At 31.4% G+C, this 27,294-nt stretch overlaps 1 protein-coding gene across 1 annotated transcript in view; it reads left to right on the forward strand.

Annotated features, from left to right (window-relative positions):
• Positions 1 to 27,294, forward strand: part of LOC129225144 (autophagy-related protein 2 homolog B-like) — a 92,867-nt gene that overhangs the window by 58,497 nt on the left and 7,076 nt on the right. The window contains exons 32-42 of the mRNA XM_054859705.1: positions 5,952 to 6,000; positions 6,308 to 6,548; positions 6,632 to 6,799; positions 11,637 to 11,738; positions 16,060 to 16,129; positions 17,741 to 17,852; positions 18,290 to 18,359; positions 18,462 to 18,544; positions 20,008 to 20,129; positions 21,247 to 21,401; positions 23,488 to 23,634. Coding sequence (XP_054715680.1) covers positions 5,952 to 6,000; positions 6,308 to 6,548; positions 6,632 to 6,799; positions 11,637 to 11,738; positions 16,060 to 16,129; positions 17,741 to 17,852; positions 18,290 to 18,359; positions 18,462 to 18,544; positions 20,008 to 20,129; positions 21,247 to 21,401; positions 23,488 to 23,634 — 1,319 coding nt within the window. The remainder of the gene's footprint in view (positions 1 to 5,951; positions 6,001 to 6,307; positions 6,549 to 6,631; positions 6,800 to 11,636; positions 11,739 to 16,059; positions 16,130 to 17,740; positions 17,853 to 18,289; positions 18,360 to 18,461; positions 18,545 to 20,007; positions 20,130 to 21,246; positions 21,402 to 23,487; positions 23,635 to 27,294) is intronic.

Below are 27,294 nucleotides of genomic sequence, written 5' to 3' on the forward strand. Positions count from 1 at the left end.
ATTAATTTTATGAATTAAGTTGTTGATATGTCATGGGAACTGAACTCATGTAGGTCCTTTTAATTTTATGGGAATTTTCACACATTGGATGAAAATTCAAACTACGGATTGTAATACCAGACCAAATATACAATGCCGGTATTCAATATTTTTAAAATGTGATTCCGGAATACTGATATCAATACCGGTATTTGGAATTTCTCAATAAATGATCAAAAGAATTGTTTATTTTCCTTATTGCATAATTATGTGCAAAAAGTTCACTATTAAAGAACATTTATTGCGAACAAATATAAAATGAAGGAACAAATGTTATAATAAGAAATCAATGAAAATGAGAAACATAATGCATATATATTAAATTATCACTAAGCCTGGAACTCGTTTTAGGGTACCAATTTTCTGCAGTTGAAAATACTCTTTCTGAATTCCTGCTGGTCGGCGGTACTATTAATAATGTGCTTGTTTCTTTTCTATTGTGTGCAGCATTTTTTTTTTTTTTTTTTGCAGACCCCGAAGAGTTCCTATATTTCGTACTTTTTCCTATTTTTTAGAACTCTCTCCTTATTTTCCTACTTTTTCCTTTTTTTTCCTACTTTTTCTTTCTTTAGTATAGCACTTCTAATTGTGCATTGATTCTTATTTTTACAATGCCGCACCGATAATTTTCTGCATGTTTCAATTTTGAAAAGCAAAAGAAACAAGTGGATCCTGAACTTTTCATTGACCGACTATAGTAATTTCTGGAAGGAACGCCGCAACGTCTGCATATTTAAAAGTCAAATTTTCGTAAGTGACTTTTTTACCGTTGCTGCGTTTATGATCGACTTTTCTTTTTATCGCCCCGACTTCAATCCTACTGTTTTAACGAAACAATAAAGAAATGGATACTGGCATATTCTGATGCAATTATAGATTACTTACTCATCAATTAGAAGCTTTAATTAAAGTAAACGGCCGACTGTTCAAAAAGTGCGGGAAAAACCGAATTTCCTATTCGCCAATTTTTTTGTATACAAGGGAAATGGAGCTCTATTTAAACAGAAAGGCAATGTAAAACCTTAAAAGGAACTTAAGGAAGCAAAAAATGAAAAACCTGTACACTGTACATATTTTCTTGATGTTAGTACAAAATAAAAGCGACATATAACAGAAATTCGCAAAAACGGAACACTTCCAAAATAATCGCGGAAGCTAACTTTTTTCATATATATATGATTATTGTTCATTCTAAATAGGAAACATGACTATAATCATAAAAATTTTAGTTTCTTTCCTTGCAAAGAGTGTATTTGCAAAAAAAAAAAAAAAAACCTCGGCAAAACCTAGATGGGCAAAACGTTCCCGATTTTTAGAGAAAAATTGGAAATCCATTTAAATGCGAGATTTCGTTTTTATTTCTTCACATTTTTTAAAGTGGGGGGGGGGGGGGGTAGGGGGATATAGCCACAAGCAAATATGTACTGTATTTCATTTTCTTTTTAATGGGTATTTTCTAATCTGATATATCATCAATATCGAATAGTTGCTAACCCCTCACTCTCAATTTCGTGAACAATTTCCGAATGAATATTTTTGTTGTATGGAGAGGATTGAGTAAAAATGTTTACCATGCATGGATTTTTTCTTTTTCTTTTTTTCCTGTGACAAAAATTTTGGGAAAAGGAGGTAGAAAATCATCAAACCAATAAAACAATATTCGTTTTTATTGCTTGATTAAAATTAAAACTGGCCCGTCATTTTGATTTTTCCCCCGGGGATGGCTAGCGAAAGATGTATACTGAATGCAAATTTTGTCTGTAAACAACAAAAACCGCATAAACTTGTATAGTTAATCATTAATTTTCTAAAACCAAGGAGGGGAGAAATTGATCCCACTGACCCCCCTAAATGACGTTCCTAAAACAAAAATTTTGTTGAATGCTAAAAATACATAACATAATACAAACCCTTTAGTTTACTTATATCGTTATTAATTTAGTTTAATTATTTTATTATAAATTTTATGTCCCACATTGAAGAACACATTTATTTTAGTTCTGCATTTTCAGTCGTTTACCTTTTTTTTTCAAATTCAAACATCTGCCTCTGTTTATGCAAGAATGCATATCAGCTGCTGATTATTTTTAACTAAAACTAATTTTTAATATTTGCTTTGCTTTTGTATCATAGTTTATGATATCAGGAGCGGAAAATGTTAGTATTTTTAAATGATAAATGGATGCTCTCGAAATAATGTTTTCGTTTTTGATAAAGCAAATCTTTAACAAAAATGGTTTTATTGCACCAAAATTGAGTTTTATTATTATTATTATTATTATTTTGAGATCACTATATTGCATTTTATTCTTGCACACTTAAAATTATTATTACTATATTGTTGAAAGGTGTTTCTTTGTTTGGATTTTATTTTCATACTTTTATATTTGATATCTTTGTTTCCACTTTTTATTTTTCATACTGAAAATTGTCAGCTTGTTTTTTTGGTTTTTTTTATGACTCGGTCTTTCATTAAAGACGTGTGTTCAGTCATTTCTCTTCCTATTTTTTTCCTACTTTTTTAAGTGATTTTTTTTCCTACTTTTCCTACTTTTTAAATTTTTGATTCCTTATTTCCTACTTTTTTCCCTAAAAAAACCACTTCGGGGTCTGTTTTTGTTAATGCACCCAGTTGTAATTTTTCTTTGAGGGACAATTCTTTTTGAATACAGTAGACCCTCGTTTTACACGGGGGGTTACGTTCCACGGAAATGCCGCGTAAATCGAAACCGCGTAAATTGAGACCTAATACTTGTGTTAAAATAGGGGTTTGGTTCCGTAGATAATAAAATACTTCATTCTATTGATGACCAATTGTATAATAAGTTAAATGTGTACTTATATCAATTTTTATGCACAACATGCCTGAAGAAAGCATTAATTTCGTGTCCTGTTTATAAAAAGGAGCTGGCTATGATAGTCTTTTGGCAGTTATTAAGATTTTTTTCTGTAATTCTTTGCAGAGCATTAACGCATCCATGATCATTTGTTGAAGACGATTTCCATGATAGAAGCTTCCTTCACTAACAGATCAGAAAGATCATTTCTATTGTCTAGGAATGGCTCAAAATTTTCAAAGTGAACAATTTTCGTTTGTGCGTCACCGACGTCTTTATCATAGTCTGTTTTAGCCTCTTTTGTCACTCCTAAAAGCTCTTCTTCCAGTGAGTTCTGAACTGTGTGAGTTTAATAACTTTACTTCTGGAAAGAGCTCTGGAACCAATCCCATAAAATGTCTCCAGTGGCCCAAGCATGCCAAAATGCAGTTGATTAAGCGTAATCTGCAATCTTTAGAAGTTTGGATTTTGAAAGAAGGGAAAAATTTATCAGTTTGCCTTGCCGCATCCGCGTAAAACTAAAACTCATCCCTGTAATATAAAATAAAGGTGTCAAATCTTAAACCGCGTATAGTCGAAACCGCGTAAAATAAACCTGCGTAAAATGAGGGTTTACTGTATTAACATAATCTTCAACAATTTTCTCTCGATCAGGATATTCTTGTGTTTTATAAACCATTTGGTTTGAAATTTATAATAAACTTAACTAAACTTGATCTTTCTTCTTAGTTTCTCTTTTTTGTTTTCTTTGCAAAATTCTTTACAATTATGTAAATATCTGAAAATATGTTCCAGTTGATTATGCCTTTTATCTATGCAAATTTTTAAGCTACTATATAATCGCTATGTGTTATCTCGCCAAGTATACAACTAAATAGTGAGAAAGAACAGCACTCCAATGCTGGTGATATTTGTTACATTAAAAAGGATAGGTTTTTCTTAAAATTCAGTACAGTTTAGTCAAATGCAAAAAAATAATGTATCATATAATATTGTTACAACTGTTGGTTGGAATACATAATTCATAACACAAATAAATTTGTAATTACACTTGAAATTAACTTTTACAAAAAGTCTAGTGAGCAATCAAGGATATTTTTTTTTAAAAACATGATGCACATAAAGGCATGAAAAATCTCCAGCCTTTAATATTCTGTTTTTTTTTATAGCTTAAGTATCATCAATAGATTGATTTTGATGATGTTTCATTGAAAAAGGTATACACCTTTGAAGTAACAATATACATCTAATAAGTTAAATCGAAGGCTCTTTAATTGAAAGATATTTATTATTTTCAGCTAATGCTGAAAATACCGGTATTTTACCTTGGCAAATACCGGTATTACGAAACTTCAAAATCGCTCAAAATAATGGTATTCGGTATATTGGTATACCGGTATTGCAATCACTAATTCAGACTATTTATGTATAAAAATTGTTCCAAAAACTGTACAGCTCCCATGCTTCTTTTATCAGAAATTCAGCTCTGGTTAAATATCAAGCTTCAAAGTATGTTATATTGGCTTTATTACCCAAATCCCCAATCATCCTGCCAATTTCAAAATCAGTGCTGTTGTTGAATCCTTGAGAACAATCCATGTGGAAAATAACTTGAGAGTACTTCACCTGAATGGAAGAATAGCTGAAACAAAAATGATGTACTTACCACACAAAACTGATGAGGCACTTTTCTTCAGAAGTAATTTTGATACTAATTTGTTCATTCTGATTTAATATTTTTTTACTTCCGAATATTTCTGTACTCCTGTATGATATATTTCCCTTTCAAGACGGCATCAAACGTCGATCTACAATTAGTCTCACTTGAGCCTAGGAAATTTTTATGTTTCAAGCTAAGCAATCTGACTAGATATTGATCTCAAACAAATATTTGGTTACTGGGGCTGTAAATCATGTTTCCCTGGATGCTATTTAATAAAACCCTCAAATTTCATAGAATTCCAGATGAAGAGGATCAAGCTTAGGAGCTATACGCCCGCTTTAGCCCGTTCACCTTCACCCGACCTGAAAATACTAAGTTCATTTGGAAATATAATGAGATATAGTTATTTAATATTTTTTAACATGAGGTACTTTGCTTGCATTCTCCTCTTGATAAAAAACTGGGTTTTTTGCCGCTCTGGTGTATAGTTAATTCTCTTTTTCAAGAACTGCTTAGCATCATTCAAAATCTTTTATGAATTAAAATTTGTGTAATTTTAATAGGAAATTTGCATAACTGTTTATAAAATGTTATGGACATGTTTTACTTAAACATTGACCTAAAATTTTGTTTTGATCTACTTGGAAAGCCTGGGAAAGTCGAGGAAATATTTTTGGCACTTTCCCTGTAAAAAAAATACAAAATTTTTTTTCAACATAGCCTGTTTTTTAGTTTTTTATTTATTTTATTTACTTTTAATTAACTAATAGAAGTTATTTATGTGCTATTTTTCAAGTTTGTTTATGCTAGATACCTGATAATTGAGATAATGGATACTTATTAATACTGAGCGTTCAAAGTAAAGATCTTTTTCTAATGGAAGCATCACTACCAAACAAAGTACAAAATAAAATAACTTACACTGTAAAAAGCTGCAAGTTTTAAATGTTCAATAGGATTATCAATTTATATTTTCTTTCCAAATCATTAATATAATTGCATTTGTTTAACCATTAGTTCTTTGACTTTACTATGGATGCAAAAGTATGCTCCTTTAGCTTGATTTCAAGCCTCCCCATAAAGTTCGCCGGTTAAGAAAGTAAACAATATTTTAGTTGCAACACAAAATATAATGAGTTGTGATGAGCAAGGATTTTTTTTAGGTAATTATTTTGAAAAAAATAGTTGGGTTTGTTTATTTAACTCTATTTTGACTGGCAATTATTCATAAAAAAATCACAAATATCACTAAAAATTTGTTTAATTGATCAAATATTTCATAGCTTAGACAATTTCTGAATAATCTATGTCCTGGGGAATATTTTTAAAGAAAATACATCTTATTTTGTGATGTTATGATTATATGTATTGTTTCATTATGTGTTTATAAGTTTTTTTGTTTTTTTTTTCAGAAAAATTAAAGAAGAAAATCACGTTTAGTAAAACAGATACTGTTTACAGGTAATTTAACTGTATTTATGAGCTTAAATTTGTTTATAAGTTTTTCACTGATTAACTAAAATTCAAAATGAAGAATATTAACAAAACCATAAGTTAGAAGAAAAAAAATCAGAAAGCCATGGTGATTGCTAACTTTTTCGACAATTAACATTTCTTTCCAAATTAACCATCCTGGCGACAAGTAGAGTTTAACATTGAATGGGTGAGGTCGCTAGGGGGCTTAGTTTATTATCATCAATTTTACAAAAATACCTTTTGAATTAGAGATAATTCCATTTTGTATTCATTACTATTTGTATGCATTTAGGTCAGATAATGAAGAAGGTTATCAAGATGCAAAGGATGTTTCTATTGATGGTACCAATTCTGCTGTATCTTTTTGTAAAGTGACTCGTGTAGCAAAAAATTCAGATGAAAATGCTTTGCTTTTCTCAATGGAACATGTTACTTTAGAAGATAACAAAAAGACGAACACAACAGAAGTGTGGCTGCACAAGGGTGGGCCATGTCGAAGTCATGATGTTCTAATGGAGTTGCAGTTGAATAAGGTATCCATTTTTGATGTTTCTCTTTTTAAAATAATTTCTATCTAAAAGTTTATGCAGGAAAATAACTCTATTGTTCTTCATAGGTTCAGTTTCAACGAGAAATATATCCTGCTGAAGGTACATATGCCTCACGTTACATTTTGTTGATTCAGGATGCGGAAATCAGAGATAAATTAGCAGTTTCACAAATAAATAAATTTTTATATCAGTTCTCAAGTCAATCAATGCCTCGTCAATCTCATGCTAATATGGTGAGTATTTTGTACATATCGTCACATCAGAACAACAGTAGCGTATCTTGCTGTTATTTCTGGGCTTTGATGTCGAACTGTTGTTCTGAAGCAATATGTTATTTGAAGTAATATGTACATTTTGAATGCATTGATTATTTGGCTGCAACTTTTTTGCAACTAAAATCTGGAGCTCAAAACCAGACTAACGTAAGTCACCTTATCCCTACTTTGCAGGAGAGCATAAAAATGTTTAGTGGGTATAAAGGTTAGGACTAGCGCTCTAACAGCTCAAGTAAATAACTATAAAAGAATAATTCAATGCGGAATAAGATGTTACAGTTAAAATGTAGTAATAACCTGAAAATCATTTTCCAACTTACATTAGTTAGTCTCTGAAATAGAAAAATAACACAATTGCTATTCAATAATATGCCACTAAAGGCCTGATATGTTTAGAGAATATTTTTGAGTTGATATTGTAACTAAGAAGCCTACTGATATATTGGTGTTTCAAATGTTATGAAAATTAAAAATAGCTTGTGAGCATAATAAATGTCTCTATTCTGCACTTTAAAATTTACATAAGAGTGGCTACCACTAATGCAGTGTATGATTATTACAGAAACAAAGTGTTCAAACACATGTTCAATTCTGTTTAAAACATATTTGCTTTCATCTCTGGGGCCTTAATCTGTAGCATTAATAAAAATAATCATTTGCCATTAAATTTTAACTCAATTGTTTTATTTCTTATTTAAAATATTTGGTGAAAAATTCAGTTTTGCACTCCCAAGTTGGCAGAGTTTTGGACAGATCTTGGGTATTGCCATTCTGCCATATAATTTGTGGATTGGTTTCAGGATGTTTCACACCTAATATATCCATCAGAATTTCCTCACATAATTTTCAATTCATGATGAACTTTTATGGAAAAAAGCTTGCATCACAGCAGCTTGCATCAATCATCAAGCATTAGATCAAACTTACTAAGATTCTGGAAATTTCCGCAGTACCCTAAAATTTCAAATTTGTGCCAGATGTTCAGAGCAAGTATTTCTCTTAGAAGTGGGGTTTCTCACTGCCGTTTATGCAAAAAGAAAAACAATTTCAACAATTTTAGGACCATCAGGATGCAACTGGGCAGTTCTGCAAGTTGTGCTCAGCCACATATCACTTTCCATTGCTAGTGAATCTTTGGAGATCTCCTGTCATCACTTCTCTAAGAACCCAATATATAATCTACTTCTCCAAAAGCCTGGCAATCACTTACAAGGTGTCGCTTTTACTGCATTCTCTTAGAGTTCACATTTTTATTGAAAATGAGTTTCTGCATTAAAATATCTCATCTCTTGATAATAAATTCATTTAAATTCTGATTTTTAAACTTCACAAATGTTTCTTGGAATAACTATTAAAGAATTATTTTTTTTAGGAAAAATCAGTGAATATTTATTAAATCAATTTTTTATAGAAACTAGTTAGGTAAATTTAAATGTCAAAATGTTTCAAGATGTTGTTTGCATAGAATCCTAGAAAATTAAATCGAAAAATAATTAGTGCAGCAACAAAGAATTTAAAAAGTTAACACGTCTGGTGAAAATTCCACTTCACCCAAGCTGTAAGTGTCATCAAAAGGAAACTGGGGATAGGAAATTAGAATTCTATGCAGGAACCATTTTCAATTGATCAGCACTGTCCAGTCAATCCTCCCAAAGATCAACAAATCGACGAATCATTACCCCCCCCCCTCCTTCTCAAGCAGGGAGAGGTCACTACAACTGTAACTAGTAGACCAGACCGTAAGTGGAGGAGAGAAGAGATCGAACCTTTTAGTTGGTCCTGCTTTTTATACTCATCCTGCCAGTCTGCCATCAGAGAGGCTCATTTGCAAGCAGGAATTGCAGTGCTTTATGAAAATTATAATGAAAATTACCAGTTTCTAACATGGCAACATCTCACACAGTTGATTTCTCCCAGCTTTCTTCCTTAAGATTTGCCATTGACCAGGAACTCTTGTTTACATTCTGAAATCTGCTGTGATAGAATATTCAATGTAAAACATTGGGATGCTTTTACTTTTATAGTGCCCCTCTTTGAGATATAAAGACCCTTTTCTCATAAATAAGTATATGAGGTGTGGCTATTAAATAATTAGACTAATGCTGTAAAACCTATTATTTTTAATTAATACATATTTAGTTTTTATCACCTTCAATATTCACCCCTCCTCTGTCCTTACAACGCTCCATGCGAATTTTCCATTGTTTGAAACGCTGCTGGAAGTCTTGTTCCGTTAACCCTTTCATGGAGCGTGCAAATTTTTCTTTCACAGCTTCAACAGACTGGAATCTTGTTCCTTTTAATGCAGATTTGACCTTGGGGAACAGATAAATGTCACATGGTGACAGGTCAGGCGATTTAGGCGGATGGTCTAAAACTGGAATGTTGTACTTGGCTAGAAACGTCTTGACAGACAATGCGGAATGTGCCGGCGCATAAAGGCACAGTGGGTCCCCGGAGAGTCTCTGTCTAGATGGAGAACCCACGACTTGTTCTTTCACAAATTCGGGTCATTCTTTCCTTATTCTTTCACAGAGTTGAGCAAGCACCTCACAGTAGTAATGTTGATTAATAGTTTGACCTTCAGGAACCCAGTGTAGGTACACAATCCCATGAATATCGAAAAAAAAACAATTATCATCACTTTGAATTTCTATTTCCTCATTCGAGCTTTTTAAGCTTTTGGTGAGTTTGGACCCTTCCAATGCATGGATTGACGTTTTATTTAAAGATCGTAAATGAAAAACCAAAATTCGTCACATGTTATGACCCTTTCCAAGAAGTTTGGGTCAGTTGTAATGGCATCTAAAGTGTTAGTACACGCATTTTACGAGCTTCTCTTTGTTCGATTGTGAGAATTGTAGGCACCAATTTCGCATACACTTTTTTCATGTTCAAACTGTTATGTAAAATTTTCCTTACTCATTGTCAATGCCAACAGTTTCAGCAGTTGCATGAATTGTTAACCAATGGTCAGATCGAACCAGATTACCGACCTTTTCAATATTTTCACCCGTTTTGGAAGCCGAAGGGCGACACTCACGGTCATCATCTCTGATGCCTTCTCGGCCATCTTGAAGATGCTTGAACCACTCAAAAATTCGCACACGTGATAAACATTCATCGCCATAAACTTCTTTTAATAAATTATAAGTTTCAGTATTAGTTTTACCAAGTTTCATGTAAAGTTTCACGACAATTCGTTGTTCTACTATTACACTTATCCTTTTTTCAGCAAAACGAAACAAACACCTCTTACATAAACAATGGTTATGGCCAGCTGTTGGTCGTTTGGATTTGGCGCATGTGTGATTTCTTCTGTAGCAGCATCAATCTTGTTATTTAGTAGCCACAGCTCATATCTTATATCTTTAAACGAGCAAGTCTTGTGGGTATATATATATATATTTCTTATCTCGAAAACGGCTCTAACGATTTGGATGAAATTTTGGATTTAATTGTAGTTTTGCATTCTAACTTCATCTACATCAGTGTTTTTTCTGTAAAAACGTGATTTTTTTACAAAAAACAGTTTTTTAATATAAAGTCAAATTGAGTTAAGCCTTGAAGTAAACTGTGAGTTGACGCATCAGGCAGACAATATGCAACCATAACAATGAAAATTTGTCTCTTCTCGCTTTAAAATTTTATATTTGCTTACGGTTGCCAGGCTTGGCTGATATTGGCCACTTTGGCTAATTTCAAACACACTTGGCTGAAAACAAATTCAAAAGCATTATGTAAGTCGATGTAAGGCTTTTTTTCTTTTTTAAGTGAAACTATTGCTTGACCATCCTATTTTATTTTATTTATTTATTTTCTTTTTACACTTCAAATGGTTTAACATGTTTTTTAAATCACGCGTCTAAATTTTATTCCGAAGAAGTGTATGTCTTGAGATTGTTTAATTTTTTGTTAAGACAGTTGTTATCATTTGTTGGAATGGTTTGTGTATCATCAGTTTTGATGGATATCATGTTGTATGTAGCATTTTCTGGCGTAAAAACTAAAAGTACGGTTTCAAAAAGAAAATCTTGATTGGGATAAAATCGTGAAACGCATCGTAGTATGAAAGGGAGTATTGGGTTAAAAACCGATTTCACCATAGCAAAACTAAGGTCAAAATATTTTAATTACTGACAGGAAAATTGTATAGTGGAAACAAATGTAACAGATAGTTTAAAGCAAAATGTTGATTTAATTACATTCAGAATCTTCTTTGTTTGGTACTTTAGTGTTATAAGAAGGTCGAGTACATAATATTTCGTTAACGTGAAGCTTTTCAAGTATATTTGAAAAAGTATTTACCCTTAAAAAAACACAATTTGACAAAAAATAATTCTTTTAAAGCCGAGCGAGGCTCGGTCGTCCAGGTATTTATAATAATCCATTAAACTTTGTAGTGTTGAGAAAATCACTTTAAAAAAAAACATATTTTTGACAGTTATATACCAGGGGTTCTCAAATTGGATGCCATAAGAGGAAGCGAGGGGTACAGTGTGGTGAAGATGGTATCAGTATATGTGTAAACAGAGTAGGGTGCCATGAGAAAACTCTAATTCTACAAAAGATGCCAGGAATTGGAAAGGTTGGGGAACTCCTGATATATGCTAAAATTTAAGTCTATTCTTTCTGTTTTGTTGTCAAATTGCTAGTTTTTTGAAGCAAAATTGTAGCATGGTTTGTGGAAGGCTCTAGTTCCGCTGATATCAGTTCCATGTTATGTGTCTAGCTCTTATTGCTATATTTGTAAATGCTTTTGTCAGAAAATATTGTAATTTTTTTTATTCCTTAGATTGATGTTAAAGCTCTTTATACCAGGCCAGATCCAAAGCAATCGTCAGAAGAATGTTCTCTTAGAGTGTCATGTAAACCATTGAGACTAAACATTGATCAGGTATAATACATTGAAAAATAAATACTTGTTTTCTGAAGGACTAACTCAAAAAGTTAAAAATGTTATATCTTAAAATAATTGTTTTAAGTGATTAAGAAATAAATATAACTCAGGGCCTTAACGAAAAAATAATTTTGGGGAGGGTTTAAAAACTTGCATGCAGAGCTTAGCGCTATTTGTGCTAATGTTCAAATCATCGGGTTATCTATTATGAAAGAGTCTTATGCAATTAACCCATTAATGCCTGACTTTTTTTTCAAAGATTTTTTGTTTACAGGTTGCAAATAGTGTTTAATAGACAGGAAAAATAATTAAAAAAATCTAATGCAAAAAATAAATGTTTTATTAAAAACAGAAAAATCGTCCCTAAAAAGGGACGCTAGGCATCAGAGGGAAAAGGTTTTTTCAATGACAAATATTTTTTTGCCGACGATTTAATACTTGAAAAAAAAAAACATTTTATAAGATAAAATAAGAACAGAAATGAACATAAATCGTAAATTGAGTTTAAAGGACAATTAAATATTGGTTTCATTTAGTATGAAAGTCAACAAAGCATTTGTCGTGTAAACCTACATTGCATTTGCTGCATTTCCTATAGACTTTTTTGCCGCAATAAGCACATCTTACTTGAGTTTTATTTACAACAACATAATGACTTTCTCCATCATATCTAACTAAATCCGGTACCCTTGAGGTTAATTTCCCTGGTTTACCAACAGGTCTTCCAGGTTTAAAATTACGATCTGCATTATATTTTTTAAAGTACGCCAAACATATTTCTCTTCGGAATTGCAGCAGCTGCAATGGGTTTACATTTGATGAAGGACAGTCTCTATACAACTGCCATGCATTCTGCACAGCAGCTTCTAAACCAAAAATGAATAGAGGCCACCACCATTTTTTAGATCGGATGGAACAACGGTAATTGCCAATATTTTGATCCATGCGATCTTTCATCCCCCCCCATGCAACGATTGTACTGGACAACCTTGGTTGATCTATTTCAATTATTTTCTTTTCCCTATTTGACCATCGCCTGGCCTTTACTATAGGGTAAACACCATAAACATTTGACGCAATTGTTACGACGTTGTTGTCATTCCACCTAACCAGCATGACATTATTTTGTTTCGCATCAAACATGTATTCAAAACTTCCTCTCTTTTCTTTTTTGAACAACGAAACTTTTGTTAATGGGCATTTTTCAATCCCATTCTTCTGTACTGTCCCGGTGACATTAAAACCTTTTTGTGACAAATGATCAATTAGTGCAGGAGAAGTAAATAAATTGTCACAGTAGAGATCAAAGTTGGAATGCTCAGGTAACTCTGAAATTAAATCTACAACAACTGAACTCATATTGAAAATTATTAATGTCAAAAATAACTCAGGTTTCAAAGAAGTTAATTTTTGAAACAGTTGGCTTTTCAAATTTACCTAAGTATTTTTCGAAATTGCAGAAAAAATTATTACTGAAATATCTTTAAAAAAGGTAATTTTATTATTAATTAGTCTTTTTAATTTTTAAAAATTAAACATATTGCCTATTTTTTAGTCTAAAAACATTTAATAACTTCTTTTGAGGCCAATTATGAATTATAAGCAAGAAACTAGCAACGATTCAACAATGCAGCCTTTACTGCCTAGGGTCCCTTTTTAGGGACGCTCTTAAATTGCTATAAAATCCATAAAATTTTTAAAATCTACCAAAATGCAAGAAAAGGTAAACTGAAATATTGATCAAAGTAACATATGTATCAAATACAAATTGATTTACTTGTTAAAAATTTTGAAAACTTACTTTTTTGTTCTTGACATTGTGAACAATGAAATTCTTCACGAAGATCATAACAAAATGGTTACAGAACACACTTTATAACGATTATGTGCTGCTATCTGTTAGTAACGAATTGAAACTATACTAAAGTAATAAATGAACACAATCATTGAGTTGAAATGTTTACTTTTGGGAAATTTAAGACACAATTTTTGAACCGTCCCTAAAAAGGGACGCTAGGCATTAATGAGTTGATATACATATGAAAGACATTTGAGTTTTGGAACAATATTTTTAGCAAAAAGCACCTAAATACTGTTCTTTATGGGCAGTGTAGTGAACTGTGGTTAAAATCCATAGCAGTGAAGCAAAACATCTATCTGTAGAGGGATTTTCACATGTTTTTTTTACTTCACTTTTTAAAAATTTCTTGATTTTTTATGTTTTTGTGTCAAAAACTTTGATAGCAATAACTTTATTGTGGCAATGAAGTTTAATACATATTGTGTTCTATCTTTTATTATATTAAAAATCAGCAAAATAGAAATTCCTGTTGTGAGAAAAATCTTCCAAAAAATAAGGATATTTTAATGTATTAAGAAATTATAAGAGCTGTTAATTTTTAAAAATTGATGAAATTCAGATATTCTGATATTTGGCAAGCAACATGACAAAAGTCTAAAATATTTTTAATTAATATTTAGAACTGAAATTACAGGTCCCTAAAAGCCCTTAAGTATTTTTTCTTAAATATTTAGTGCTGAATGCTTTGCAGTTTATGTTATGTGTTTAAAAAGAATACACATTTTGTATTATATTATGAAGGTCATATAAAATCGATAAATCATTTTTAATTTGTAATTTCTTTTTAAACATAAAACTGGAATTTTTTAAAATTAGTGACATTGAACCATACCAAGTTGCTTCCGTCATCTTAAAAGGGAACACAGTTCAGCATAATTTTTTCAAACCCTTGGTCTTTAGACATGAAACATGTTTAATTATTTTGTTAACTTCAAATTAATTTTTATATTTAAAACTGTATTGCATTCATAAATTTTCCAATGCTGAAACCCCGATTGTTAATAATAGAGTCCTAACAGAATTGCAAGCAATGATTTGTTTAGAGTTAAGCTCTAACAGAACCTTTTGCTTTAAAGCTAGACTGACAATCCTAGTATTTTAATATATATTGATGTAAAGAATGTTTCAACCCATCTCTCCCTTCCAAGGAGAAAATTCTGGTCACTGTGTTAACAATGTAGTCCAGATTCAAGAACTCAAGCTGATAGTTTTCTGTAGACTGTACTGACGAGGCTCTAAGCATTCAATGTGTGCAGCGAAAGGCAGCCATAAAGGTTGAAGATGGATTATTTTTTATGTGGAAGAATGATTTTAGACTTTGTTTTTGTTAGAGAATTTTTTCAAAGTTGTTGATCAAGAGCGAAATAGAGGAATGCTTTATCTTTACTAATAATAAAGCTGAAAGTCTCTCTGTCTGGATCTGTGTGACATGCATAGCGCCTAGACCGTTCGGCCGTTTTTCATGAAATTTGGCACAAAGTTAGTTTGTAGCATGGGGATTTTTCAAAAAGTTGATGTGTTTCTTTTGCTATTCCAATTTTAAGAACCAAACTATCATAAGATGGACGAGTAAATTACGAAATTATCATAACGCGGAACCGTAACATGGGCACTAGCCAATTAGCGAGATACAAAATTATAACGTGGAACCGTAACATGGGTACAAGCCAATTGGCGAGAAAATTCACCATATATTGTTTAAATATATAGGCGAACCAAAAGACCTTTTAATTTTTCTCTAACGGGCAAAGCCGTGTGGGTACCACTAGTGTAAAAATAAAAATCAATTCAAAAATTAAATTCAAGTGTATTTTATTTGAAAAGAAAATCTTTTTCTAAAACAGTAGTACCAGAAAAGCACTACACTGCCGTTCTAGGCTCAAAAGTCATATCTGCTTCCGAGTTCAAAATGAGAAATTGCTGTTTAAATTTGTGTGCCTCCATGTATTTGATACAGATGCAACTTTTTCTGAATTTAAAAAAAAAAAAAAATTCCCATACACAAATGAACATAAAATATTGTATTTAGGTAAAATATGTTACAAAGAATCACTTGGTGACTGTAACTCAATTTTGATAAAAAGTGCAGTTATGACTTCCGTGCTTAGCACAACATTACAGTGCATTCCAGCGCTATTGTGTCCCTGATATGAATCAGACCTCTAATCTTTTACTGTGTCATTTTACATCATAAGTCTTACATTGTTTTTTTTTAATAATATATTTTTTAAAACTAACAATTTTTATTTATAGCGTTTGGATATTTGTTTTCCATGTGTCTTGTCCTGAAATTAGATTGTTGTGCTTTACATAAGGCACTAATAATTTATTTTCGGTATCATTAAATGTAGTTTTCTCATTCTATCTAAAACAGTATTATGTATCCAATTTATAATAAAAGTTTTAAAATCTTCTAATATTTCATTCATCTTATATTTATTTTGTTAAACATTTTAGGATTCACTTATGTTTTTAATCGATTTCTTTCAAGAAGTTCTCGGAATGCAAATTGATGAACCAAACACAGGTATTTATTTATTTTGCCAATACCACTTATAGTAAACTCTAATTACGTAATTCTTATGTTGCATTTGAAAAGGATTGAGTTTTACTTTTCTTTTTCAATTGTTGATAGAAAAAAAAAATGTTTCATATTCAGGCATATCTCACAGCTACTAAATGTGGAAACTGACAAAAAAAATTTTAATGTAAGGTATTTTTCTATGAGAAATATCTCTCATGAAAAAATATAGTCATCAAATTGGTTCATTGCTTAACCACTCTGACTTGATGATAGACATTTATTTTTTTACAACTATACATTCATGTAGTTTGCTAACTGTACTTGAAAAGCCTATTAATCATGCCTACTAATCATGTTTTGGTTTTGTTATAAAACAGCTGGGGATAAAAATAGCAAAATATTAATATTTTGTTGCATTATTACAGTAAAAGCAACTTTATAACCTTGAACCTTCGATGTTGATTTTCTAAATCGTAAAACCTAAATATGTTTCAAAATATAGAAACAGTCAGATTTTATTCCTTAAAAAACTAAATATCATTATCTTTGAAAAAATATTTAATTTTTCTGATTAAAACCATGTGGATTTTCACCACTTTCAATGGTGATCATCATACAGTGGCGGATCCATAATGCATAAGGGGGGGGGGGGCTAATGAAAATAAAATTTTAAAAAAGTTTAAGAACTGAAGCATGTTTTTTTTTCTTCTTGAATAATCAAAATTATAAGTGTTTCGAGTACCAAGAATAAAAAATTGAAAAAAAAAAATTCTGAGGGGAAGCTCAAGCTTCCTGAGCTTTTTGGGTAATCAGGCCCTGTTAGTGGGTCTTCATTGATGTTAGAGGAAGAACTCGAGACCGAGGGCTCTCCCCCGGAATTTTTTCGGAATTGAAGTTCTGAAAACGTAATTAAAGGTCCTCATTAACGACATTTTCGGGGGGAAAATTTAGATTCCGGCGATTTTTTCGAAATTGAAGCTCTAAAACTTTAAAATTTTTGACAATCTTTGATGACATTGCAGAGAGGGAGTTGAGGGACTCTCCCCTAGAAAATTTTTAGAATTAAATTCGTAAAAATACAGTTGTAGGCGATTTTTTATGATGTGTTGGGGGGGGGGGGAAAGTTTGACCTTTTTCCAGTAAATTTTTTGAATTTACAAACCTTTTGAGGGAAGCAATCGCCCCCCCCCCCCCGTGGATCTCCACTGTCATACCTCCCAATGTCTAGACTTTTAGTTACATTCTAACTTGAAAAGCATCGTGGGATTGGAATAGCATTGAATTGGTTAATCTGCTGTATTTTCTTTCTTGAAATGAGATCCAAAGGTATTAAATTAGTGAGCAAAATTCGCAGTTTTGTAGGTTCGTTTTTTTTTTTTTCATTGTTATACAAGGAAAATACCATCTCAAGTAACAATGCAGGGAAATAACTACAATTAAAAGTACTTAGGCTTTGAAATGCCCTGGATCAGTAGTTAAAGTATTATTGTTATGTTGCAGCCATCATTATTGAAAATGAAGTATGGTGGAACTATCTTCTTTTTTTTAATTTAGAATTGCTAGGTTTTTTTCTTAAAAGTGTGTTAATCTTTTATTATTTTTTTCTGAATTCAGGAGCAGAAGAAGGATTAACAATCTTCGAAACTAACCAGCAAAGGTTTTTTGAAGATCCAATTGATAATAAAAATCTTAACGAACCTCCAACTACATCGGATACATTTTACAGGTAAGAATCATCTATATGATTTTAATTTTTTGAGTGAATTATGTAGTTATTATGACTTATTTATTTTTATTCATGGATTGATGAATTCATGTAATTTTCAAGAAGTTGAATTATTTCAGTGTTACTCAACATGTCCTCAAGGACACAAGCACTTTTAAAAGCTATGATCCTTTCAGAGAGTATAAGTTTCTCAAAATTGCATTTGTCATGCTATAGCATTCCATGGGCAAATCTGGAACTTGAGTTTAACTGATATTAAATTTTACAGCAAAATATTATTTTTGTTTTGTTTATACGGCTTTTAATTTTCAAACTTTTTACATTATCAGTCGGTTCAGTAGATTTGAAAAATGTGTTTAACATGTGGATCTGATGCTTGATCAGATCAACATATATGATCAGATGTAATTTTTTATGGGTTAACTTTATTTCTATAGGTTTTTCTCCTTTTCTCCTGATGTTTTAATACGAATAGACTACCATGGAAAACGTGTCCTAATGGAACAAGTAAATTTTGATTTATGAAACAGTTTCACTTTAAGAAACTTTACTTTTAACAACTTTGAATAAAAATCATAATATTTTGATGAATTTTCTTTTCTCTTTTAGGGAGCCCTTTATGGAATTTTAATGGGTCTTGCAAATTTGACTTCATCAGAAATCAAATTGAAAAGGCTTTGTTACCGTCATGGGTAATTACGTTTCTTTTTATTGATTCTAAAAAAAAATATTCTTGACAAAGTTACTATTAGTGCAGTAGCAGTCCTTCAGTTGAAATAACTTAACAGTGAAGTCTATTAAGTAAATTTACAAAGAGCACTTTTCTCTTAATAGCAATAGATAGGGATGATAAATTATCTCATGAAATTTTTACTAATAATAAAGCTGAAAGTTTGTCTGGAACTCTGTCTGTCCGAATCCCTGTGACATACATTGCGCCTAGGCCGTTTGGCAAATTTTCATAAATATGGGCAAAAAATTAGTTTGTAGTAAAAGGAAGTACTTCGAAGCGATTTTTCGAAAATTTGATATTGTTCTTTTTCTATTCCAATTTTAAGCCCATTTTTCACATAAATTCGATAACATGAATGAGAAGTATTTAATTTACATTTTTAAGTTTTTAGTCATTCGAAAGCTTGGAATTTTCTGCTAAAGATGAAGTTTGTTTGAAGCTTCTGCAAGCATTAGGAGAGCTGTAAGAATCGTTAAGAGAAAACCAAGATCCAGGGCTTATTACAGCAAGCCAAACAATTCTAAATGATTAGCTTGAGACGAAATTAAAGATAAATGGAAATTATTTTCGAAGTGTAAATTTTGTATGGGGAGAGGGGGGGGGGGGTAACATGGTCATGTCTTTTACTCCCTTTGATCGTATCCTTACTTTTTTTTAATTACATTTTAAAAAATTTGCTTATTTTGGCAATTAATCCTTTTCTTTTATTGAAAAGGATTTACATTAAAATATTTTGACTGTTAAGAAAAAGTTGCCTGCTTTTATTTTCTCAGTTTTTATCTAATTCATATTTTATCTAAATGTTCAGCAAATTATTAAAATATGGAATTACAACCTTCTGTCTAAAGTATTTGACTTTGAAAAAATGTCTTATTTTGCATTTTTAAGCAAGTAAGGGAAAATTCCTTCCTATTTAAAAAAATTTCTAAGGCTTTTGCTTGTTTCTGTTAAATTTGCCAAAAATATGAAGAGGTCTTAATGTATGCTTTAGTCTTTTTTTTTTACTATAAATATACAGATGAACCAAATGACATTTTAATATTCTACTATGGGCTCAACTTTTGAGCAGGGATTAGTAGGGGCTATGCCAATGATTTGGTTAGAAGAAGCTGTAACCTAGGTTCCAAGTCGGGTGGTTCAACTACGGCAAAGGGTTTCATTTGTTCTGCTTGCAACTAATGAAGCAAACCTATTTTCTTCCAAATACTGACTCGTAAATGCTACTGAGTGACTTCAAACTGTAACGTGCAGAATGTAGAGTTACATCCTCTCTAGCTCTTAATCATCTTCCATAGTCTGTCCGCCAATAGAAGCTAGGGCTGTATGTGCTATTTTGCTTTTGATTTGTACCTTTTTAATGTGTCCAGTATAAAAAAATCTATATTTCTACATGCTTCTTTTTTCATTTTATTTATTTCTCAGTCTACTTGGTCATCAGAAACTACTGAACTATGCTTTGAGTGAGTGGCAACAAGATATACTTAAAAATCAGAAAGGCCCGGTCTTGAGCGGAATGGGTGGTGTCCACAGTGTTGTTCAATTTTGTAAGTATATGATATAAATATTTGGTTAGAAATTTTTTGAAATTTCAAACTTAAATCTTGTGTAATTAATGTGTACACTACTCAAGTACTGTTAAGACTGTATTGCAAGCTTAAAAATACTTTTGAAACTCCTAAAATTGTCGCACAAACAAGAGTTTTCAGTAAAAATATGTGTATCATAGAATTGCAATGTTAAAAATTATTTCCTACTAAATTCAATCCCAAATGCCAAGCAAAAAACTATACAAATAAGGTACTTGGTGTGAACTGACCTCTCAGAGGGAAAAAATTGTTGTGAAAAAAAATAATTAAAGTTATAGAAGTATAAAAAAAATATAGAATGGTTCAAATTTGAAGGTTTTGTGGTAAGAAATTATGAAAATAATGAGATGTAGGTCTGTTACTATAAAAGATTTTAGAATCGCATATTGGAAATGGTTAACATTTTGTATGAATTACGGAACTGTAGCAGCGGTATGTCAATTAATCATAGAAGTAGAAAGTAGGTTCCCCAGTACCTAGTTAGGTAATCTTTTCAGCTGAATTGCACCATCAAAGTTTTTTGTTTTTAGTATTTCAACTAGTGAATTTTTCTTCTTTCACATACAGTACTGCTTGAGAAAAATAATTTTTATTTTAATGTGGATAGTTGCAATCTATCTTTCTTTATTTCATCAAAAGAAGTCCTGTTTTCTACCTAGTATCAATCGACTAGTATATAAGTAAAAACTGGAGATTGTCATAAGTTATTGATATGCCTACCTCTCCTCTTTACCCCTCTCATATAAATGAAAGCTATAATAAATTTCCTAATTTAAAGACATTGCTGCTGCTGTAATAAAATTATGAACAATACATTGCCCATACATTTTGTTATCTCTATTTTTCAAATTTAACCCAAATCTTAAAAGCTTTTTTTTTTGTTTGTTTGATTAAAACTATACACAGAGAAAATATCTGTTAAAAAAGACGTAAAAGATTTCATTATTATTATTTTTTTTACTATACTTTTAGGATTTTTTCTATTTTCTATCTAACACAGAAAATAGTTTATGACATGATATCTTTTCCATTTCTATGAATCCATAATTTTTATTTATCATTATATATTTTATAGTAAAAGGTGTGAAAGACTTGTTTTATTTGCCTGTTGTACAATACCAGAAGGATGGTCAAATCGTTAGAGGTCTTCAACAAGGAGCATCTTCTTTTTCGACATGCACTTTTATGGCCTTTTTGGATTTGACAAGCCGAGTTGTTAGTGCAATACAGGTAAGAAAGCTAAATTTTATTGTTTTTCCGGTAGCCTGGATATCCATGCTCCTTAAAAAGTTAATACTTTCACACAAGTTAATATCTTGTGAAATTTTCAGTACTCGAATCTTTGATATAAATATTTAGAAAAATACTCATTGGCTTTTAATGTAGTACTTTTAGCTGGCTTTTAAGATTTTTGACAATTCAATTCCACAAGATACATGCAGCAATCTGTTAGCAACTAATTTTAGTTCATCATTTTTCTCATTATTTCCTGTGCAGTGGATAAAATCATGGCATCATATAGTTTTTTATTTTAAGAAGAAAAATTACGATTAATATTACTTAAATGAATAGTTATTATTATTTTTTAATTTGGAAGTCAGGGTTCGTACGGGTCATGGAAATCCTGGAAAGTCATGGAAAAAAAAAAAGCAAAATTCAGACCTGGAAAAGTCATGGAAAATTGAAATTTTCATTTAAAGTCATGGAAATTTATTTAAAGTCATGGAAAAATGTCCTGGCCAAAGAGAAAGTAACAGTAGCTAAAAGAGCATTAGAAACCTAGAGTGATTTAACAGTATTGAGCACATAAAAGCTAATAAAACTGGAAAATTGAACGATCTCAAAAACAAATTTGAATTTTGAAATCTCATTGCATTCATTTCTGTAGCAGCTGCTCGTCTTTTTTTGCAATGTGATTTTACTGCTTGGACATCACTCATCTTGAATTTACCATTATTTTCAACACTTCTAATATTTTATATTCTGTAGTAGCAAACATGCACGTTCTTGATTTTGTCACGCCCACAAAAAAAACGCAGTTCAATTGCATACGAATTCATTTCCATCACTCGTGAAAACTTTACAAATAAATTTGTCAGGGTTCATCTTAATTTGTTAAAGTTTTTAGAAAATAAAGATCTTTAGTCAGGCGATAGAATGCAGAAATAGGGGAATTCTAATACTCTAAAATGGTAGTGCCCTACATACGGCAGCAAAAATAATCCATGTGACCCAATGTTGCATTCAATATCAGGAATCAAACACTATGTTCTGGAATTCCTGAACCTATTAATTTATATGCATTTGAAAATGTGCAAATAAACAAACAAGTACATTTCAATGAGAAGATTTATTCACTTCTGAATTTTTTATTTAAATAAATATCTGGTTTAGAAACATGAATTTACTAAAGAATGCAGCTTTACTTTAAAGAACCAAAAAACTGTCAAGTTATGTGGATGATTAAATGCACTGTTGACACTAAAAGACAACCTTTGAAGTAAATTTATTGAAGCTTATGACTTATTCAACCTTTGTCCCTTTCATTTTTATTCTGCCTGTTAGTAAAAAAATTATGAGACAATTAAGCATCATTATATTCCATTCACTGTATTTTTACTTTACTTAAATTTATATGATGTAGAGAAATAAGAATAGTTTAGCTTTTTAGGTGTACACTTATATTTTTTCCATCACAAGCTTCTAAGAGGTAGTGGCATTCACACAGCAGTTTTGCTAATGCTAATTTCCAAAAAATGGCAAGTTTGACTTTAAATAGTGCTATTCTCTTCATGTAAAACGGTCATGAAAATTTTTATGAAGTCATGAAAAAGTCTTGGAAAAGTCATGGAATTTTTTCATCCGAATAGAGTATGAACCCTGGGAAGTAAAATTTACCTAGTGAAATTATGTGTGAACTTTATAACAAATGAACTTCTTTTTTTCCTTATGTTTGCAGAGTGTGGAGCTTAATCCACTCCCTCCCTGAAATTTTATTTACAGAAATGTGATAAAAATTTGTTAGTTTAACTGCCTCTACTAATTAGTATCAATGATTTTGCAATTTTTTTCGTGTGTGTGGGAGGGGGATGGCAATTTGCAATTTATATTTTAAACTAATTTTGAATTGATTTTCGAGCCAAAACAATGATGGAATCTTAAAAGAGTCTATTTGTGTGTATGCTATGATGTAAACTAAATGAAAATAACCTTTTCAAGGCTTTTTCCCAATAAAGCAAATCAGGAATGAGAATGCTGATTGAAAAAAAAATCATGTTCAAATTTTTTAAATGTCTATTTCTTTTACTTTTTTTAGGGTGTAGCTACAGTTGCATGCGATGTGCTTTCACCAGGACCTAGTGTGACATATAAATATCAAAGATCTCAAGAAAACTACCGAAGAAATTGTCAGCCTGCTGATATTAGAGAGGGTGTAGCAACTGCCTATACTGTCGTGAAGGAGGTACTTTATTCCCATTTTTGTGGTTTTGATCATAACATCAAACTTTTTTATTAGGGGGCTTTGCCCTCTGCTCACAAACGCTCACCAATCCCCGAAGATTGCTTTGCAATCTTATTTGATTCTCAAAGATTTAAATCATCAATTAGAAAGAGACGGATTAAAAATGCATTAAGAGCTCCCTTTGGATCAAAAAGCACCGCTTCCTCGGGTTTCAAAATGACTTGTACCAACTTGCAGAACCGTAAGGGCTAAGGGGCCCATGAGCCAAGGGTGCCCATATAGGGGGGCAAGGGGGGCTCGAGCCCCCCCCCCTGGAAATGAGAACTTCCTTGCTTTTAGTGCTTTTTCTTAGCAAAAATATTTTAAAATTTCTTTTCCAGCCATTAATGAATAAGTTATTAAAAATTTCAAATTTTAATATCGCTAATATGTACTGAAATCGCTTTCCATGGGGAAAATTTTTGAGCCCCCCCCCCCCCTTAAAATTTTGCATATGGGCACCCTTGCCATGAGCATTGAAAAACTGCAGTTTTGTACGTTTGAAAAGTCGCTTTCACATTCGTAATCTCTAGTAACATATTTTGCTCTTTAGCTTGGGGCTTGAACTGAGTTGAGCATAAGATTTTCCATTAAAATCGAAACCCTTAAAGTTTGTGAATAAGAAAGAAGAAACATGCAAATCGAAAAGAGGTAACTATGGCAATGCCAAAGAAAACATCAGTAATTTTATTGAAGATGAGATTATTCGAATTTGATTTTTAACGACTTGTAACTTTTTTTCCTTTGGAGATAGAAGCTCAGTTTTTCGACCATAGGTCAAGTTAGATCTGGAGTAAAAAAAAACCTATCTTTCCAGTGGTGTCAAAAAGAAATATGTGGGACAATTCCTTCGTTTTTTACTGATAGAATTAATGAAGAATGTAGTGCCTAAATTGTAGCTAAGCCTAAAAAGTTCGAGCTAAAAACGCAAATAACTGCCGCCCTATATGTTAAAGCATTGAAACAAGTTGCATAGAATGCGAAAATTCTATCCTTTTCAACGATATATAATATTAATGTGTGGAAGTAATTTTTCACCCCTTTAATAGGCAATTTATGCAAAATTTGAGCTTAAAAAATAATTACAGAAAAACTAATTCGAATTTTAAAAAATAAAACCCCAGGTGCACACCCCCGGGACTCGAAGTAATTTTGTACAAAATTTCAAGGCTGTTACGTGCTATGGGCTCTCTTGGATGCACGTCTGCCACAGACTTCCTTTCAGAATTTTTTTTGAAACCTTACTTTTATTTACTATAGAGAGATAATAATTTGTATAGTAATTCATGATCTTAAATGGATTCAGGAAAAATTTCCCTGTAGCTCTAAAAGATGTCTGTGTAATAATTTGCCATTTTTGTCCTTTAGTTATGTTCTAGTCAATTAATTGGCATTTAATCAACAAGAGGGAAAGGACTGGTGAATTTGGGATTTTTCAGCGATCACAGTATGATAATGTTTTTAAGAGAGATTTAGAAAACTAGGTTGACACTTTGAAACTGATCATAACACCAATTGTTCATGTTATTAAGTTTATGTCAAAAATGTTTGAATTCTTTTGGAGAGAATTGATCATTTTCCCCTTCCTATTTACCAATAGTTGACAACTATGCTGTTAATATTTTTCCTAAAATTTGAACTTGAAATTTCTACATACAGTTGGCTCTCTGTTTAACGACAGCTTTTCACGGTCCCAGATGGTCCACTATAGTGTTAAAAGCATTCTATTTAAGGAGGGTTTCTACTTAAGGACGATTTCTTGTGGTCCCTTGAAAGTCGTTAAACAGAGAGCCAACTGTATATCTATATATATATATATATATACAGTATAATCCCGATTTAATGATTGTTGAGAGCATAGGCGGATTTAGGACTGAGTTCCTGGGGGGGGGGGGGGAGGCAGGATTTTTTTTTTTTTAAGCAACATTTTTATTGCCCCCACTTTCATGTTTTTGTCTGTTTCCTGTGATGCATAAGTCCATGCTTTATTTTTTTGTGTGTCGTTTTCATTAATGTGTGTTTCCATGCTGTCCTTTTTGAATTGACCTTAAGAGAGGAAGCCGGTATCAAGAGAGTGATGCAGGACTCCCTTTTAAGTGGAAAATAGAATATCTCCAATTTTAGGGGGCTGGGGATTTTACCCCCGGAGGAAATTTTGTATAATGGATATAAAATTCTGCATTTTAATGCCTTATTGCCCTTAATTGGATACACATAGAAATTGATAACTAGATTATACAGTTGTACGGTATTGCTCAAACTTTGTAAGAAACAAGCCATTTTAAGTTTGAAAAAAATAATAAACTATAGATTTCTCATTACAACAACCTTTTTTTAATTATAAGTAGTGCAGAAAACAATAAGGAATAGAGGTAGTGTATCATTTTTCCCCTGGCTAAACAGATTAACAATATGCAGTAGAAGTAATTGAAGCCGACTTTTCTTAAGATTTTCACAGACTTATCTAATTATTTTCAAGGACTCAAGAATAAATAAAATTATTTAACGCACTTCATTTGTACTTTCCAATCTCTGATATTTTAGTACTTGATTGTAAATTTTTACAGTCCTGTTCTAACTTTGTGAGAAATAGCTATTTTAAATTTAAAAGAAAAAAGAAGCCATAGATTTCTCATGACAACAACTTTTCTTCAGTTGCAATAGGGGGAAGAAAACCAAAAAAAAAAAAAAGAAGTAGTGTGTATTTTTTTCCGTGCTAAACGGATAGACAATATGCAGAAGAAGTAAGATAAAGTAGAAGAAGTAAGATAAAGATAAGTAAGATTCTCATGACAACAACTTTTCTTCAGTTGCAATAGGGGGAAGAAAACCCAAAAAAAAAAAAAAAGAAGTAGTGTGTATTTTTTTCCGTGCTAAACAGATAGACAATATGCAGAAGAAGTAAGATAAAAGCAATCAATACAAAAGAACTTCCAAAATACTACATTCGGGATTAAATACATAGCAAGATATGAAACAAGTGAGTCACAAAAATTTATTTCAAATAATATGTTACCAATGTGAGAACCATGATTTTTACATTTTTAATACAGGATGTGGCAAGGAGCTGAATTTGACATATTTTGGCATTCCTCCCCCTCAACCATTTGTTAGAAATTTTAAAATTTAAGGTTTGTAGCCACACGTTTCCAAATATTCAAAGAAATAGCTTATTTATCTTATAGGCAAATTCGGCCCTGTTTGTAATTCACTCTTACCTGCAAATTTTTTACTTGATTTTTTTTTTTTTTTTTTGTAATTTTTACGAAAATTTGTCAGTGTTTACGGTTAAAGGATTTTTATGATTTTACTAATCTTTGTTAGGTCTTTTATAAAACTTTTATATAGACTTTTATAAAATTTCAGCAAATTTTTCCAAAACTTTTGATGACTCAATTATTTAGATTTCAATAATGACAAGGACTGACTTACTTAGACTTAGATAATTATGACTTGCCTTACTTTTTAAACAGTATTTATAAAGTAAGTAAAATTGTACTCTCTCTCTAAGTAAAAAGATTCATTTAATCAAAACACTCAGATAACTGAAATTTATTCAGAGTGCGATAGTATTTATTTTCTCTCTCTCTCTCTTAAAATAGAAAGAGAGAGAGAGAAGGA

The sequence above is a fragment of the Uloborus diversus genome, chromosome 6 (assembly GCF_026930045.1).
Source record: "Uloborus diversus isolate 005 chromosome 6, Udiv.v.3.1, whole genome shotgun sequence".
Classification (NCBI taxonomy): Eukaryota; Metazoa; Arthropoda; class Arachnida; order Araneae; family Uloboridae; genus Uloborus; species Uloborus diversus.